We start from the raw sequence: 17,426 nt of genomic DNA, 5'->3' as shown, positions 1-17,426 counted from the left end.
CATCCACCATCACCCTCATTCAACAGGCAGCCGCCCGAGGCACACTATACAATGCTGCCCCCCTGCCGCCCCAGTCACCCTCAATGGCCTCTGTTCAGCCACAACCAGGTCACCGCTTGCAGCATCACCAGCTGCCCACAGAGAACAAACGGGGCAGTCAGGAGCAGTAGGTGCGGCGGTGGCAGTGAACCGCCCCATCAAGCCCCTGTCTTGCACACTAGCGGTAGCTGTGGCCCTGGTGACTATGGACCCCGGGTCACCGCTTGCCACACACCCAGCCACCCACTGAGAATGAATGGGATGCGGCTCCCACCACCACATTCATCAACCGGAGCCGCTCAAGGGACACTACACTGCGCGAGCAGTGAAATCACCCCCTCCAGCCACCGCTTGCAGCATCCACAGGCCAAAGATGATAGAGCGGCAGTTACTGAGGAGCCTGCGTCGCGTCCCCCAGACAGATGAAGGAGCAGATACGGCCCCGTTCGTAAGTCATATGTTGGATGTCCGTAACTTGGGGACTTACCTGTATTTTAAGAGTTATCTAGAAAGTTCACCAGGGCTCTATAAACTGCCCCTTCAGCATTAATAATCTTTAGAACAGAAACCAAAGTAGTAATCTACAGTATGTCAGCGGCATGACCAGGAAACTTCTGAAGATAAATTCTTTTTGGAAAGGCTAGCAAATAATGATTGCCTGAGCATTGTCCGTTTCCCATTTATAGGTAATTCCTCCCTTATCTGGCTTGAAGCAAGGATTTTCTACATGATGGAGCCAGATACTAAACCTTTATCTCATAGGGTATTTACTATCATTCAGCAACAAACATATTTTCTAAGCGGGAAAACAACTTTCCTTGTATTATCCAAGTTTTGTGCAATATAATAGCCTTTGACAATTACCAAAAAATCTGAATAGTCATCTTTTCAAAATTATCTTTTGAAGTAAAACCAAGAAATACATTTTTTAATAAACAATTAACTGAAAATGGAAATACATTATGATTTTGAATGTATTTAACTGTAAAAAATGCAAATATGCATATTAATACAAATAATAATATAAATAAATTTTTAATAAAAATACCCATAAACATTAGAGAAAGGCAAAATATAGAAAATCAAAACAAATGTAAGACTTACTACCGACATCAAAGTAAGGATGTAGTGTTCTAAGTTGTGCCCATGATGACGGACCATTTTGGTGTCCGCAGTTACCATCACTTCCACAAACCTTGGGTATGACAAAAATCTCTTCTGCCGTGTGCGTGAATAGGATTTATTATTTGTGTTATTAACAAATCTTGAAGAATCCTCTGAACTTAAGGCCTTTTCAAAGGAATGAATACCTTCTCTAATGATGCTGTCATTCTGTAGATTTACTTGTTTTTTTATAGGTTCATCTGTGAAAATAACAAAAAAATGAACTAGAATTAAGGGAAATTAAGCCATATATTTGAAAAATAAGAAACTTTCACCTAAACCAACAAAGACAATGTCTTGCTACAATGATACATATATACACATACACATAGATAGATAGATAGATAGATAGATAGATAGATAGATAGATAGATAGATAGATAGATAGATAGATAGATAGATAGATAGATAGATAGATAGATAGATAGATAGATAGATAGATAGATAGATAGATAGATAGATAGATAGATAGATAATTTATTAATCCCCAAGGGGAAATTCACATACTCCAGCAGCAGCATACTGATAAAAACAATATTAATTAAAAAGTGATAAAAACACAGTGCAAGTTAAAAAGTGTAAGGTGGAGAGTGCGGGGCAGGTATAACAGTCAATAACATTGCATAATGTTAACGTTTACCCACCGCAGTGGAATTGAAGAGTCAAATAGTGTGGGGGAGGAACGATCTCCTCAGTCTGTCAGTGGAGCAGGACAGTGGGTCAGGAATCAAACCCTGCCTCTGTCTGGAGATGATACTGTTCAGTGGATGCAGTGGATTCTCCATGATTGACAGGAGCCTGCTCAGCGCCTGTCGCTTCGCCACAGATGTCAAACTGTTCAGCTCCGTGCCTACAATAGAGCCTGCCTTCCTCACCAGTTTGTCCAGTCGTGAGGCGTCCCCCTTCTTTATGCTGCCTACCCAGCACACCACTGCGTAGAAGAGGGCGCTCGCCACAACCGTTTGATAGAACATCTGCAGCATCTTATTGCAGATTTTGAAAGACGCCAGTCTTCTAAGGAAGTATAGCTGGCTCTGTCCTTTCTTACACAAAGCATCAGTATTGACAGTCCAGTCCAGTTTATCATCCAGCTGCACTCTGAGGTATTTATAGGTCTGTACCCTCTGCACACAGTCACTTCACAGTCATATATAGATATATATATATATATATATATATATATACACACACACACACACACACACACACACACACACACACATATATACACATATACATACACTGTCACACACATGCGCATGGGAGGCAGCTAAAGGGCCTGAATGAGAGTAATTCCATGCCAGACCACGGGATGGCAGAGTGCACTAACTCTTTCTCTCACTTTTCTGCAGACGAGTTATGGGAAATTCTGCCTGGCCCCGATGATGTCACTTCCAGTTCCAGGCTCATTGACGCCACTTCCAGTCCTGTCGTCCTACTGATGACATCATTTCCAGGTTCCACCCCCAATGACACCACTTTGAGTCCCGGTCCCACTGATGATGTTACTTCCGGTTCTTGGCCCAATGATGCCACTTCTGGTTCTGGCCCTACTGATGATGTTATTTCCTCTGCTCTCCCTTAAAGCCGCCATCTTTGTGCTATCACATCAGTTCTGTTGTTTACTCCAGTCTGTACACATCTGTACATTAAAACTGTCCATTTTGCAGCCAGGGATAATATATGGGTGGCAGGCACAAACCTTTTTGTGGCTCTTTTATCGTGCTTATTACAATACATACATATACATATATAAAAGTAAATATATAGAAACTGCTCTACAAAATTAAAGGAACACTTTTAAAAACACATCAGATCTCAATGGGAAAAAAATCCTGCTTAATATCTATACTAATTTGGACTGGGTAATGTGTTAAGAATGAAAGAATGCCACAACATTTGATGGAAATAAAAATTATCAACCTACAGAGGGCTAATACAAAGACCCCCGAAAATCAAAGTGGAAAAATGATGTGGCAGGCTAGTCCATTTTGCCAAAATTTCATTGCAGCAACTCCAAATTGTACTCAGTAGTTTGTATGGCCCCCACATGCTTGTATGCATGCCTTACAATGTTGGGGCATGCTCCTAATGAGACGACGGATGGTGTCCTGCAGGATCTCCTCCCAGATCTGGACCAGGGCATCACTGACTTCCTGGACATCTGAAGTGCAACCTGGTGGCATCTGATGGACCGAAACATAACGTCTCAGAGGTATTCTATTGGATTTAGGTCAGTCGAGCGTGGGGGCCAGTCAATGGTATCATTTCCTTCATCCTCCAGGAACTGCCTGCATACTCTCGCCACATGAGGCTAGGAATTGTCGTACACCAGGAGGAACCCAGGAGCCACTGCACCAGCATAGGGTCTCACAATGGGTCCAAGGATTTCATCGTAATACCTAATGGCAGTCAAGGTACAGTTGTCTAGGTCTGTGTATCCCTCCATGAATATGCCTCCCCAGACCATCACTGACCCACCACCAAACCAGTCATGCTGAACGATGTTTCACGCAGCATTATGTTCTTCACGGCTTCTCCAGACCCTTTCACATCTGTCACTTGTGCTTAGGGTGAACCTGCTCTCATCTGTGAAAAGCACAGGGCACCAGTGGTGGACCTGCCAAATCTGTTATTCTATGGCAAATGCCAATCGAGCTCTACAGTGTGGAACAGTGAGCACAGGGCCCACTAGAGGACGTCGGGCCATCAGGCCACCCTCATGAAGTCTGTTTCTGATTGTTTGGTAAGAGACATTCACACCAATGGCCTGCTGGAAGCCATTTTGTAGGGCTCTAGCAGTGCTCATCCTGTTCCTCCTTGCCCAAAGGAGCAGATACCAGTCCTGCGGATGGGTTAAGGACCTTCTACAACCATGTCCAGCTCTCCTAGAGTAACTGCCTGTCTCCTGGAATCTCCTCCATGCCCTTGAGACTGTGATGGGAGACACAACAAACCTTCTGGCAACAGCATGTATTGATGTGCCATCCTGGAGAAGTTGGACTACCTGTGCAACCTCTGTAGGGTCCAGGTATCGCCTCATACTACCAGTAGTGACACTGACTGTAGCCAAATACAAAACTAGTGAAAAAACAGTCAGAAAGGATGAGGAGAGAAAAATGTCAGTGGCCTCCACCTGTTAAACCATTCCTGTTTTGGGGGTCATCTCATTGTTGCCCCACTAGTACACCTGTTGTTAATTTCATTAACACCAAAGCAGCTGAAACCGATTAACAACCCCCTCTGCTGCTTAACTGACCAGATCAGTATCCCAGAAGTTTCACTGACTTGATGCTATACTCTGATTAAAAAAGTGAAAAAAGTGTTCCTTTAATTTTTGGAGCAGTATGTATATTTATAAGTATATATAAAATATATATACACACACACACACACAGATATATATATCTCAACACAAGGAGATAATATAAATTTCAAAATCAATTTATGGGTCAGGAATCAAACCCTGCTTCCAGGGCCTTGACATAGTAAATCTAATAAAAATGAATCACTAATAAAGTAATCAGATAATAGTCTTTATTGTTAAAAATTGGAAAAAGACATCCAGTAATTTAACAAAAAAGTCAATGGCTTATTTATGGTATCTGTGTGTTTCAGCTAACAGAAACATTTTTGTACTTCTAATATGTCTCAGTTACTGCAGATACAAAGAAAATATTTTTTGACAAGAAATCAGACACCTTCATCTCTTTTTTTCTTAGTGACATTCCAAGTATTATGAAGACAAAGAACTTTTCATTGCACTTCAGGAATACTATAGAAGTGCCAGTCAGTTAAATTGTTTTCTGACAATATTAAGACAACATATAAAGCTTAATTAATGTTTATAAAGCCTCATCTTCTGAATCTTCCAAGTATTGTACACCAAGCCTCATTTAAGGCCTGGACTGTGAAAGACCAATGGTTAACTTCATGTGTGGTGCGGTTTTCGATAAGCATAGTTTGCCAGGATTTGCACATCATACCCTGAATGTATACTTTGCCTGCAGCTTTTATAGTCTAAAAATGAGTAGCATTCATTCAGCTTTCAAGCTCCAGGTGACGCTTCACTAGATTAGTCTCTCTGGTTCCCATGAACCTATTTTAATTGAAAATTCCAAAGCCAGTTAAGCTACTATTTGAGCAGTACGGGTGTATGCACCGCAAAGGTCATCAAGTGTCTGACTAAAGCTTACAATTTCTTGGGCATTTTCATAGTACTGTACCCATCAACTGTTATTTAGATCTTTTGCAAAAATGTAGTCATAGTGTGTGTCATATGTGAGTCAAAGAACACAAGGCTTAAAACTCCCAGACATGGGTCAATAACTTTCTCCTTGAAGAAACATCCAGTCCATTCATAAGTTATACATAAGCTAAAGGAAAATAGTTACTAATAAATGCTTTGCTAATGTTTGGTGACAGTAGCTGGGCCTATCAACTAACTCTTCAAAGGACAATTGTTTTTCAAGCTGAAAATCATTATGCCTCAACATATAATCTTTTTGCTTTTATTTATTTTGCATGGTGAAAAAACGTTTAATTCTTCTAATGTTTGTAGTTTGTTAGTTTTATGTTGTATAATATACTGTACCTAGAACCCACATTTTTCACAATTCTTACTGTAGCATGAACATCAGTCCTACTTAAATGAAGAGTCAAAAAGCCCCAATTTAAATTTATAATGCACAACAATTGAAAAGTTATAAGTGTAAATCCAGATATCATTCAATTATTCAATTCGGCCCATAACACTGACAGAAATTATGACATTTCATCTTCTTTTATGTCACTCTGAATCGTACTGTTTACACTATAAATCTACCCCTAATTAATGATGCTCTCTGTGAAGGTTGTTATATACTGTACTGTACCAGCAGTCACTCATCAAACTTGTTTTGTGAATATATGGTTGAGGTGTCTGCTTCTTGAGCCATAGACCTTGGGACAGTAGTGGCAGGAAGTTACATTTTGAGCAAATCTGGTTTCTCCTCCTTCTCCTTCTATTGCTATCTTTTCTCAGACTCACCAAAAAGACAGCCTATCTCAAAATAAAGTGCCACTTGATGAATTGTGTGGAGCCAAAGGAGATAATTCATGGTAAGGGTCCCAGCCTTATATATAATATGTCTTGGAGGTATCTTTGAACTGCTTCCTCTGGTCATCTCAAACTCTTTGCCCTTGAAACAGAAATGTAAGACATTTGAATGCAATGGCACACAAAGAAGAGTTCTTTAGGATTATGGTTCAAGGCTTGGTCATCTTTGCTTTCTTCAGAATGTTGGAAGTGGAACAATACCACCATTCAATATAAAGAATCTTCTGCAGACTGTTCTAATGAATCTCCCAATGGTTCTGACAATGGCAATTGTCACACACATACGAAAAAGGCATTAGCCAGTGGGCTCGAAAGATGGTAATTTCATGCCGGACCAAGAGTGGCAGTGTGCACTAACCCGTTCTCTCTTTCTCCTGCAGACCACCTGAGGGAAATACTTCCTACACCTGTCAACATCACTTCCAGTCCCAAAGACATCACATCCTGTTCCGACCACAATCACATCACTTCTAGTTCCAGCCACAGTGGCATCATTTCCCTCAACATGACTGTAAAAAAAACGCCATCTTGTTGCCATTAAGGCAGTTTTGTTTTGATCATTCCTTTTTTTTGCATTTGTTCCAAGTACTGTATATGGGGTGGATACTCAAACCTTTTTCTCTTTTACACAATGTTTATATAATGTGTCAAAACAGTCTGCCCACTTATTATTATTGTACTGTATATCTGATTTACGCTACAAGGCTACATACAAGACATTTACCATTTTCTTCCACTGACGTATAGACTGGATCATTGACTTGCATATATCCACACAGTAAGCTAGTGACAGGAATTGATCTGGAAATTCTGCGGTTTAAAGTCTAATATTTTAAATATGACAAGCACAAAACCCAGAAAGAAAACCTAGGGGGAGCAGTATCTAGAAATACAAAATATCCGTTTGCAGTGTCCACTCTTCCCTGACTTTGTAATTCTCATAAACTACACAATAGTGGCTGTAACCTAATAAGGTTTAGAACTTTACTGTTACCATAATTGTTGGAATAAGGAATCAAACCAGGAATAAAGAAAATCTTACATTGCAAGTTGTGCCATAGGTGATCTAAATGAATATCACTACCTGAAAGGCCATGATTCAAAATAATAATTAGTGAGATCTACACCAAAAATGCACTTGTGTTTTATAATATAAACATTTTATAGTGTTAATAGCACCAAAGTAAAAAACAGCTTGCAAGGAAATCAGATTAAGATGCTGATTGCTACTCCACAAACTAGAAGTGTGAGTTTACAAAAATTCAATCAGAAATGTAAATGTGCAAATATTTATAACAGAATCAGGGAAAAGCAGCTGCTATTACAAAGAAAAATGCAACTGAAGCAGGCAAGTTTAAAGGTGCCACTGTATTTCACAAAACCTTAGATGCCGCTATTGTTCTCATAAACAGCACATGAAAAGAAATAAGCATGTCATCAACAAAATATCTTTTTGGGCAACTAAAGAAAGATAAAACAAACATAAAAACATTTTATAAAAGTGGCATTCCCCTGTCACCTGAAGAAACAACTCTGTAAACATGGTGTATTTTATTAATATGGGACCCTCACATCATGTAACCCAGACTTTTCAATTGATCTCAAACATGTCAGCTACAAATGAATAGCCCCTATTGCCCCTATAGGTAATAAACAATGTTAATTCTCGTATGGGCCTGCATCTTTTCTGAAAAACTCTACATCATGTAGAAACAAGAGACAGGCAAAACTGATTTTAAGTCAGGGTTTTGCTTGTAAGTTACAATTTTTATGGAGAAAGATACAGACACGTGAATCTTCTATTAAATATGAAACTAAGTGCGATATTCTGGATCACTTGGCACAGCTGCAATATGAAGGAGGTGATAAGTGCAGGAGCAATTGTATCTTCCTCTTGGACACCATTGCCAGACTTCATTTTTTATTCACAAGACAGCTTGTCAATGTTGTTTTAAGAAAGAAGGCTACATACTTCTTTGCCTTGTCTACTTATTCTATTTAATGCTGACTATAGCAATGTGCAGTGATGATGCTACTGCAGGACACTCATGTTATGGGGGAATGGCACTTGAATTTTGTGAATATTATGGTTTCACGGAGCAGTGCCACTGGATGAGGCAAATTCTGTTAATTTCATAATTGTGAATTCTCGACAAATTTAATGATGATGTCATGAAGTCATTTTTGCCACATGAGTTCTCTAGCTCTGTATGCTTCTCCGGTTCTGACACTATTTTCTCTTGTTTGTAATGCTCAATTTCTGTGACAGTGGTACATAGCACCACCCTTTACACACTGGTATCTAGAAATCACACATAGTACGTCAAGTATAAAGTTTCAGTAAGAAAGGCCTTATTGACACTTTATATATGCTTAAGCAAGGTGAACACACAGAATGAAATTAAATTACCTTAAAAAAATATTTTGTCATACAATTTTAAGTATGACATGCCTCTTTGGAACTGTATATTATGCTGCTTTATTTTATTAAATTTCTCTAATTAAGTAGTTTATGCTGTATTCATTTAATTTTATAAGAATTCTGTTAGATTCAATGATCTGATCATTTTGTATTTACTGATCCTTATACTGTATTTAAATAACCTGTGAGTCTCTGTTAAATTAAATGTCATTAAAACTTACCAAGGATAGTGGAATTTTCATTTAAAGGTATTTAATATTTGGGCATATTAGAATATTTTAACAAAAAAAATGCATGCATGGGTAACATTCAAGTGTGTTCAGTGACTTAGTATTATAAAAGTTGGAGCATTTTGTTTATTACATATTTTTGTAAGAGTAAATCATATTAAAAAAATAACAGTGCTTCTATCAATAACAGCGCAATTCTATACATTCTTTACGTTCTATACATTAATAGACTACATTAAATGCATGCTTCTTAACAGTACTTTGTAAAGGCTATGTTTTTACATGACAACATAAGCATAAAGGTGGATAAAGAGCTTTCATAAACTGATTCCAATTCAAGTGATGTCAAAATGTTGTTTGTTGTGAAGGGTCTATAACTGATTGTAGTTCAAAATTTTTTAATTTAACATTTTTGAAGGACATAAATATAGAGTGCATATTTGTTCACTCTGATCACAGAGTAATGCTTGTAGAATTTCTTTCCTCTTACATTCATTTCTAGATAAGTGTCTTAATGCTTTTTTTTTCTTTTTTTACTATACTCGTTGACATGACATCTCTGGAGGTTAATTTTTTAACAGTAAACTAATTCGTAATGAAAGCCGCACAGAATGTTTTCCTGTTTTAAAATAGACAATTTTGCAAATTCATCAATGCTTTTCAATGGAAATTTTGAAATTTAAAAAAATTGTACAGTGTGCTGTATTTGAGATATCTCAATGAAAACCGAAGAATAATTGTGGCAAACTTCAACACATTTGGCCCACTGGATGTCAAGATCTTCTATGCAAACAGATAGACTTGACAATCTCAGTAGGCACCTTTTGCAATATAAGCAACAAGCACATAAAAAATGATAAATTATGATCTCATTAAATATAACAGAAAGTAAAATAAATAGTTTCAATTACCTGTCCACCCTTGCTGCTTAGAGTTTTCTTCTAGATTAATAAAATATTGTTTTTCTTAAAATACACTGTTCAGTAGTAAAGTATTTATTAATTGTTCTATGGGAACCACTAGTGCACTTTACGTAATGTTAAAAAAGGATGACTATTAATTATTCAATAAGCTTAGATTTAAGCTAGCAATGGATAAATGGTAACAATAAAAAACATGTCCTTATAATTTAAATACTAAAAACAGCACATAAAATATATTTTAGGAGGAGATTTATTTATTGAAGATCTGAAGCACTAATAAATTAAATAAAAACAAAAAAATACATACACTTAAGAAGGGAACCTATTTATTATTCTCATTAACATTCTTCAACCATGATAGCCTACTGAGAAGAAAGCATATTAGCTTGAGGGAACTAATTTTCTTGGCAGCACATTACATTTATAATCAGTTTTCATCTAAATTTATCTTTCAGCACAGTAAGAGGTTTTTCAAAAAAGAAAATGAGATCAAGTCAAAGAAGACAATCTGCCATAAAGCCAACCATATAATGCAACTTTCATTATGCTGTTTATCTTATACAAATATTCATTTACTATGAATGAATAATTATAATGTGCTGATACCTCCTGTAGATATCTTTAAAGATGGAAAAGTTAATTTTGCCTAATTTGGCAGCATACTGAGCGGCTTATTTGCACAGTTGTTAGTCCTGCTCCATTACAGATCCAATAGTCTGGGTTCAAATCCCAGCCAATTCAGTGCTAAGTGAATTTGTTAAAGTATTCCTCGGTCTGTGTCCCAAAGGCATTCTGGTTGTGTTAATTATAGTCTGGCTAGGTCAGGGTTACGCTGACAGGTAGTTCCAAATTGGCCCAATGTGAATGAGTGTCGGTATACTCACAAAAGCCCCCTGTGCAAGACTGAAGTCATCATGTCCAAACTGCACTCCTGCCTTGCCTTAAATCTTGCCAGAATGGTCTATGGACTCCTATAATCTTCAGCTTGATTAGGTGGGTCCAGGATTTTGATAGCATTATACTTATATTCAATATTGTGGAAAGGAAAGTGAGGATAGGCAGTTACGTAAGTGAAAGGGATGACAGACAGACAGACAGACAGACAGACAGACAGACAGACAGACAGACAGACAGACAGACAGATAGATAGATAGATAGATAGATAGATAGATAGATAGATAGATAGATAGATAGATAGATAGATAGATAGATAGACTTTAGGGGGAATTTGACTTTTTGCAGAAGCTCATTAAATAATTAATAAATTAATAAATATATATATACATATAAACACGCACATATACTATTGTAGGAACACACACCAGAATGACCAAAAAGAAATAAAAACTTCTGACTTGGCTGTATGTATTGCTGTTGGTATAAAGGAGTAGGCTGAATAATTTGCTGGCTGAAAGTACTTAGTGTTATTGTTTCAGAGAAAGGATTTGTAGCATTGTTTTATTTTAATTCTCGCCATCTCTAAAACCTCCATGGGGTCCAGCATGAGTCCCAATACTGAACCTGCCCTTTTTAATTAGTTTGCTGATTCAGCAGGCTGCTCTTGAAATAATGTTACTGACCCGGCACACTACTGCATAGAAAATCATTGTTGGCCTTCTGCTACATGGAACACTTAAACTACGTATTTGGTACAAGGAGGAGGACATATGTGTGACTTAGGCAGTAAGTTTGTGCTAAATATTGAATGCTCAATGTATAACTTTAGGGAATTACTCTTCATTTCTACCACAAAAGATGGTAAAAGTGAAAATGACAAAGTTCAGAGGAGGTAAAATGAAATTTTGCAGATGGAAGCAATATGACCTTGAATTGAAAGTGTCTGGTTATTGTTTGTAACCATACAGTACAAAGCAACAGGCTATTAAAAAATGGAATTACCCACATCACTATTATTTTTAAATAATATACAAAGGGCAGCACAGAACTAAGATACTAAACTAAGCACAAATAAATTACACATTAGAAGGAAACTCCTTTAAGCGCTAATGGACATAACTATGTACCAGGTTTGACTCTACTTTTCCAATGGGCTTGCTTTCCTATGTGTTTCAATAACAAAACACCTATCGAATTGCTTAACTTTGCACTTATTTTTCCTGACTGTGACAGGCAGCAGAACTTTTAATGTAAATCCAGTTTACCTGTAGTGTTCTCCAGTTACTTTTGAGTTAATGTACACTAAATACCATTTTATTTGGCTCTCTGGTTCTTCCCATATAAGCGATTAAACTAACAACATAAAATATTCCTACACATATTTTAAATAGGGTCAGCAAATGCTTACAGACCATGTGCAAATGTTTATACTTTGGAAAGAGACTAAATATATAAATGGCATGGGGTACCAAATGTATGATAGTGAATCAATAACAGCAAATATACCAATTTGCAAATAATATAAAAAACAATTTCCAGTAAAAAGTCATTTTATGAAGTGAATGTGGACAAATGCAAATGACAAACATTTTTAATGAATTAGCACATAACATAGACATTATATTTGACACTAGCATGTCTTTTAAAACACATAACTTTCTAATACATATCTTTAACATATTAAAAATGTTGGAAAATTAAGATGTTTTTTAAATACATAGGATACTGAGAAATTAATTCATGAATGTATTTCTAGTAGGACTGACGACTGCAATGTGTTATTTATAGGCTGTTCAAATCTTTTTTTATGCAGCTAATTCAATTAATTCAAAATGCTGCTGCAAGAATCATTACAAAACTAGATAGTACAAACACATAACTCCAGTTTTTGAATATTTACTCTGGCTTTCACTTAAGCTTAGAGCTGATTTCAAATTCCCCCTTCTTACATATACCATAAAGCCAGTAATGGCTAAGAACTTACTAACTTATCTGCACTTATTGACAAACCAGACAGCACAATAAGATCCACTAAATATTCCTAGGATTAACAAAGTTAAATAGGAGAATGTTTTTGTAGAATAGAAAAGCCATTTCAGATAATGTGAGCCTTGGAATCAATGGATGTAAAGATTCTGTTGTCAGATTGGTTGGCCCAACACACTCTGTTGTATTGTCTGACTGTGTCTAGGTTTGTCTTTAAATTTCTCTATGGTAATTGACCAAAGTAACAGAATTTTCAGAATAATTAATACTTTTTGTTGGCCCAGACAAAGATTCATACAAACAGATTTCGTGTTAACAAAACGCGAATTTCAGTATAATGTTTCCTTGACCAAAAACTGGCCACCAAAGATAATAATGAAATGCAAATCATACTTAATGTTGCACCTACACTTTCTGGCGAGTCTCGGAAAACCTGCAACTGGCTGTATCTTTCTTGTTACACCAAAAGAAAGTGACGGTTTGTTGTGAAATTTCCAGTCTCGGTTCTCGGTGAGGTTCAGCATGAGTGTAGGTAAGACATCATACACATAACCAAATTCTCAAGTCAATGCTCCACTGTGTGTTCGCGTGGGTAGTTGTGTCGTGTGCGGATACTGTACTGTCCAACTTTCATACTGCTTCTCAGTTTTCTTTACAATGAACAAAAAAAAGTGAAAAACTGTGTCAGTTTATTCTGAAAGAATAATTAATAATACTGGAAAAAGTTGATTCCAGAATGAAGAAAAAAGGCATGACAAAAATATTTGGAATCACACCTTCAACACTGTCAACAATTTTAAAGGATTGGTTATAAAGTCTTATTAATTATTCTTATTAGTTATTCTTTTCAAGTCTGCATATGCTGCGTTCATGTCCAAATGTTGGTTGTGGTATAGCAGATCCGCGACTTCAAAAAAAATTAAGGGCCATTGTGGTTGTGGTATAGCTGTGTCGTTAATAAGGTACTGTAGTTGAAGCGAGTCGCACCTGCACGTGTGGGTGCAATCGTTCTCAATTGCTTCATTGGCTTCCTGCAGAGTGTGATTAAGGCACTGCGCCCACGGTGGCGAGCAGGGAGATGTGTGTGTATATATACGGGTCGGTACCAGGAAAGGAGGGGATAAATGGAGAGATATATAGATATATAGATCAATCGAGGAAAAGACAGAGGAAAAAAGGTTAAAGAAAGTTAAAGACAGTCTTAGCAGCTACAATCTGGCCGCCTATAAGGAGGGGACAGCACGAGCTGGGGCCCCACAAAGGAGCGTTAGGTTGTGTCGCTCTAGGGGCTAGTTCACCCCACTGAATGTTCTATTGGAGTAGGGTGAGCAAGGCAGGTGTCCTCCCAAGGGATCTGAGAAGCGACTGCATGAGCTCAAAGGATGATGGGAGGAGAGCCGACCTCGGACGGTCTGGCAGTGATGTCCTTATGGAAGCCAAGACAGAGGTCAGCCGAAAGGAGCTCGTGGCTGTTGGGTCTCTGCCGGCTGTGGGAGTAATGGGTGAGCCAGGGAGAATAAGAGACGGAGGTGGGATGTGATCGGGAAGAGTGAGACTGCATTTTTAACATCGGATTTTATCGGATTTATTTATTGATGTTTTTATCCCCACTGAACACTTGGTTTTTATGGATTTATTTATTGGAACTGTGGAGCACTGCATTAACTGTTTTTGTTTGCTGATTTTTAATAAAAGCACCTTTGTACTAACTGCTAAATCCCCTGGCTTCATTTGAGAATTGTCCTCATTTGTCAGCTCATCTCGGTGACATTACCGATGGTGTCGGGTTCAGGGCTCCCATAAGGATGTTGGAAGCGTGGAGCGGACCTGCATCATCACATTTTGGTGGCAGTGGTGGGATTCGAACCCACGGACCCAAGCCGGAAGAGGACGTTTTTAAAGGACTGAGCTTTTTAATGGACATATACTTATTTCTGGTTTTATTGTCTTTTTAAAAGTTCTTATTTTTTTAATTTCCTGGTTTTATGAAGGGGGCTTGGGTTGGTTTTATAATGGGATTGTTTTTAGTCGGTTAATGGTGTTTTCATTGGATAGTCACATTTCAGCCAGTTCTCTCTTTTTGTTTTAGCTTTAAATTTTACTTACACAGAGTCCCATTTAAATGTGTGTCCGGTCAAAGTTGCATGTGTATAATCAAAGATTGTAGGCCCTTTCTTCTGACTGCATTGTGATGTTCCTGTATAGGTGTAGCAAGTGTTTTTGATATTTGTCTCATGTATACAGCTGGCTATCCATCATGGCTATTCAATGAAAATGTCATTAATAGAAATTTGGCTGTGAACCCAGCATATACATATGATTTTGCATATGACAGGAAAATGTCATATTCAAAATCTGGCCAATTAAACTCAGTTTGATAAATGCTGTACACAATTGCAAATGAAAACTTAATGTCAAAAATAACCAAAGTCAAAATCTAACATTCTTTTGATTCTCTCTGTTCAAACAGTAAACATTTACTCCTTTATCTATTTACTGTTCAAATGAGAGGCAATGACAGTCTGCCTTCCTTGTAATAATATGCTCATTACATCAAAAAACTGATCCATGCTCCATAGCAATAAAGGAGGCTACATTGAAATACTGGTAGAATTAAAAAAATATATAAAATACATATTCTAATTTACAAACAAATGCCCAATTTATGTTAAACACATGTAGATCCTGGAAGCACAGAAGAATAAGGTAATTCAGGTTAAATTTAACTGCTTTTGAAAGATGCATTTTTCCCATTAAAGTTAAAGCTCCCTCCTTATTGTGTTTATTATGCAGAACATTTTGGTACTTTTAGGACTTTGATATAGGCCTGTATCAAGAATTTAAAAAATCCTTTCTTTTGTCCGGCAAACCATTTTGGTTCATGGTTGCTATGTGCATCTTTTAGTGGACAGGGGGAATGTCTCCAAAAAATGTACATATAATTGTCATTGCCATGACAGTATATTTATCCACCATTTTCATTACTTCTTTGTCCTACTTGAGGGATTCTTAAAGACTTTAATAGCATTCACTTCATGTTTATTTTTGGTATTGACTTTGTGTGTTTATGACCTCAAGGTAATAATTTCCCTTGGTGCATTGCCTCATAGAGTGGGCCTCTAGTTAAACTCTTGTAGTGACTGCATTGTCTTTCCCTTTCTGATCCTCTCTTTCTCAGTCTGTTCAGCCTAGCGGTGTTAGATAATTAGGCAAACCATACCTCCTGGCCATTAGTAGGCATACGGTCCCAGAAGGAAATGAAAGGTACTGTGTTGTTCCTGGCACAGAGACCACATAGAAGACCTTTCTCTTTACAAGTTACAGAAGAACTAGGGTGTTCTACCATGTTAGTGATTATGAATGTAGTGAGAAGTCAAGCAAAATGACACCTTTTATTGGCTAACTAAAAAGATTACAATATAAGTTTTCGAGGCAACTCAGACCCCTTCTTCAGGCAAGTCTTGGGAAACTGCAATAGTGTCCACACCACCATTTACTATGATCCCAACCTTGAATCAAAATATAAACATTAAATTTCCCTATTGGACCCCTTGCATTCCACAATGCCTGTCTATATTTTGAAAAATCACATTTGTTAAGTAGTTAGAATGGAACAGATAGTGACAAATGTAACTTGTTACCATGGTGTAAATTGTGACATTTATTAATAATTAACCATTCACAATAATAAATACAAATTTAGGTTTCTTTCATCTTCAGGTTTCACTAATGATCAAATTAGGTTCACTTTGTACAGATAGACGTCTTTCATATAACACCACATATGATGTCCATTGAGTACTTTGGCCCATACCCAATAATGTGGGTGATAGGTTGATTAATACCACTAAACCATCCCATCCTATGATGTAAGAAAAAAAAAAAAACAAGTTTGTCTAAACCAGAAGAAAAATTTGTTCATATAGGCCATCATCTTCAGACTATGTGTTTCAATTACAATATATGATGTGTATCATTTATAACATTTTTATTCAAATATGCAATTAATTTTAAACCAGTGCGCTGAATTAAGGAGACCAGATATAATTATCTCAGATCCAAAAATTCAGTCTGTTATAAATACAGTCACTTACATTTTTATTCTAAATACAGCATAAATGCAGCTAGCAGACTTACAACAATCATCATATATACATTCATTTACTTATAAAGCCACATATTTTCAATGAATTGTATTCATTTGCTAAATTATAGCGACAAAGAAAGGTTGGGAGCATGCACTGATATTGCGTTGCCGTTCCCACCATGCATCGAACTACCTGGATTGGGACCCGAGTGCAGTGGACGATACCTCAGCACCACAGTGGAACAGTGTGAGTTTTTTTTTTTTTTACGGTGGCTACAGTACCAATCCTGCCACCAACGCCCAAGTTTTCCCTGTAAGTTTGAGGACCTGATTGCAGGGCTGGATGCAGATTAAGTTAGTTCAGCCACCTGAACTAACAAAAAAAGAGAAGGAAAAGAAGTTCCACCACACTTAAAGAAAATCTGCAACCTTCAATAATTGCCCCCAATACAGTAATTACTGACCTGCAATCTCCTGTCATACTTTGTATTAATGTTTGGAGGATAGCACTGTCCCAATCTCCGAGCTGGAAAAACTCATTATTCATGTTGACAGTAAAGTTTTCTGGGTGATAAAATTC

At 37.3% G+C, this 17,426-nt stretch overlaps 1 protein-coding gene across 2 annotated transcripts in view; it reads right to left on the bottom strand.

Moving 5' to 3' along the window:
- The window catches only part of LOC114658728 (A disintegrin and metalloproteinase with thrombospondin motifs 20-like), a 403,005-nt gene that overhangs the window by 280,155 nt on the left and 105,424 nt on the right, over positions 1–17,426 (bottom strand). For both annotated transcript variants that reach the window (XM_028810774.2, XM_051919511.1), the window contains exon 4: positions 1,144–1,403. In XM_028810774.2, the coding sequence (XP_028666607.2) occupies positions 1,144–1,403 (260 nt within the window). The remainder of the gene's footprint in view (positions 1–1,143; positions 1,404–17,426) is intronic.

Source organism: Erpetoichthys calabaricus, chromosome 1, assembly GCF_900747795.2.
Source record: "Erpetoichthys calabaricus chromosome 1, fErpCal1.3, whole genome shotgun sequence".
Classification (NCBI taxonomy): domain Eukaryota; kingdom Metazoa; phylum Chordata; class Cladistia; order Polypteriformes; family Polypteridae; genus Erpetoichthys; species Erpetoichthys calabaricus.
This window is presented reverse-complemented; position numbering and strand designations above follow the sequence as displayed.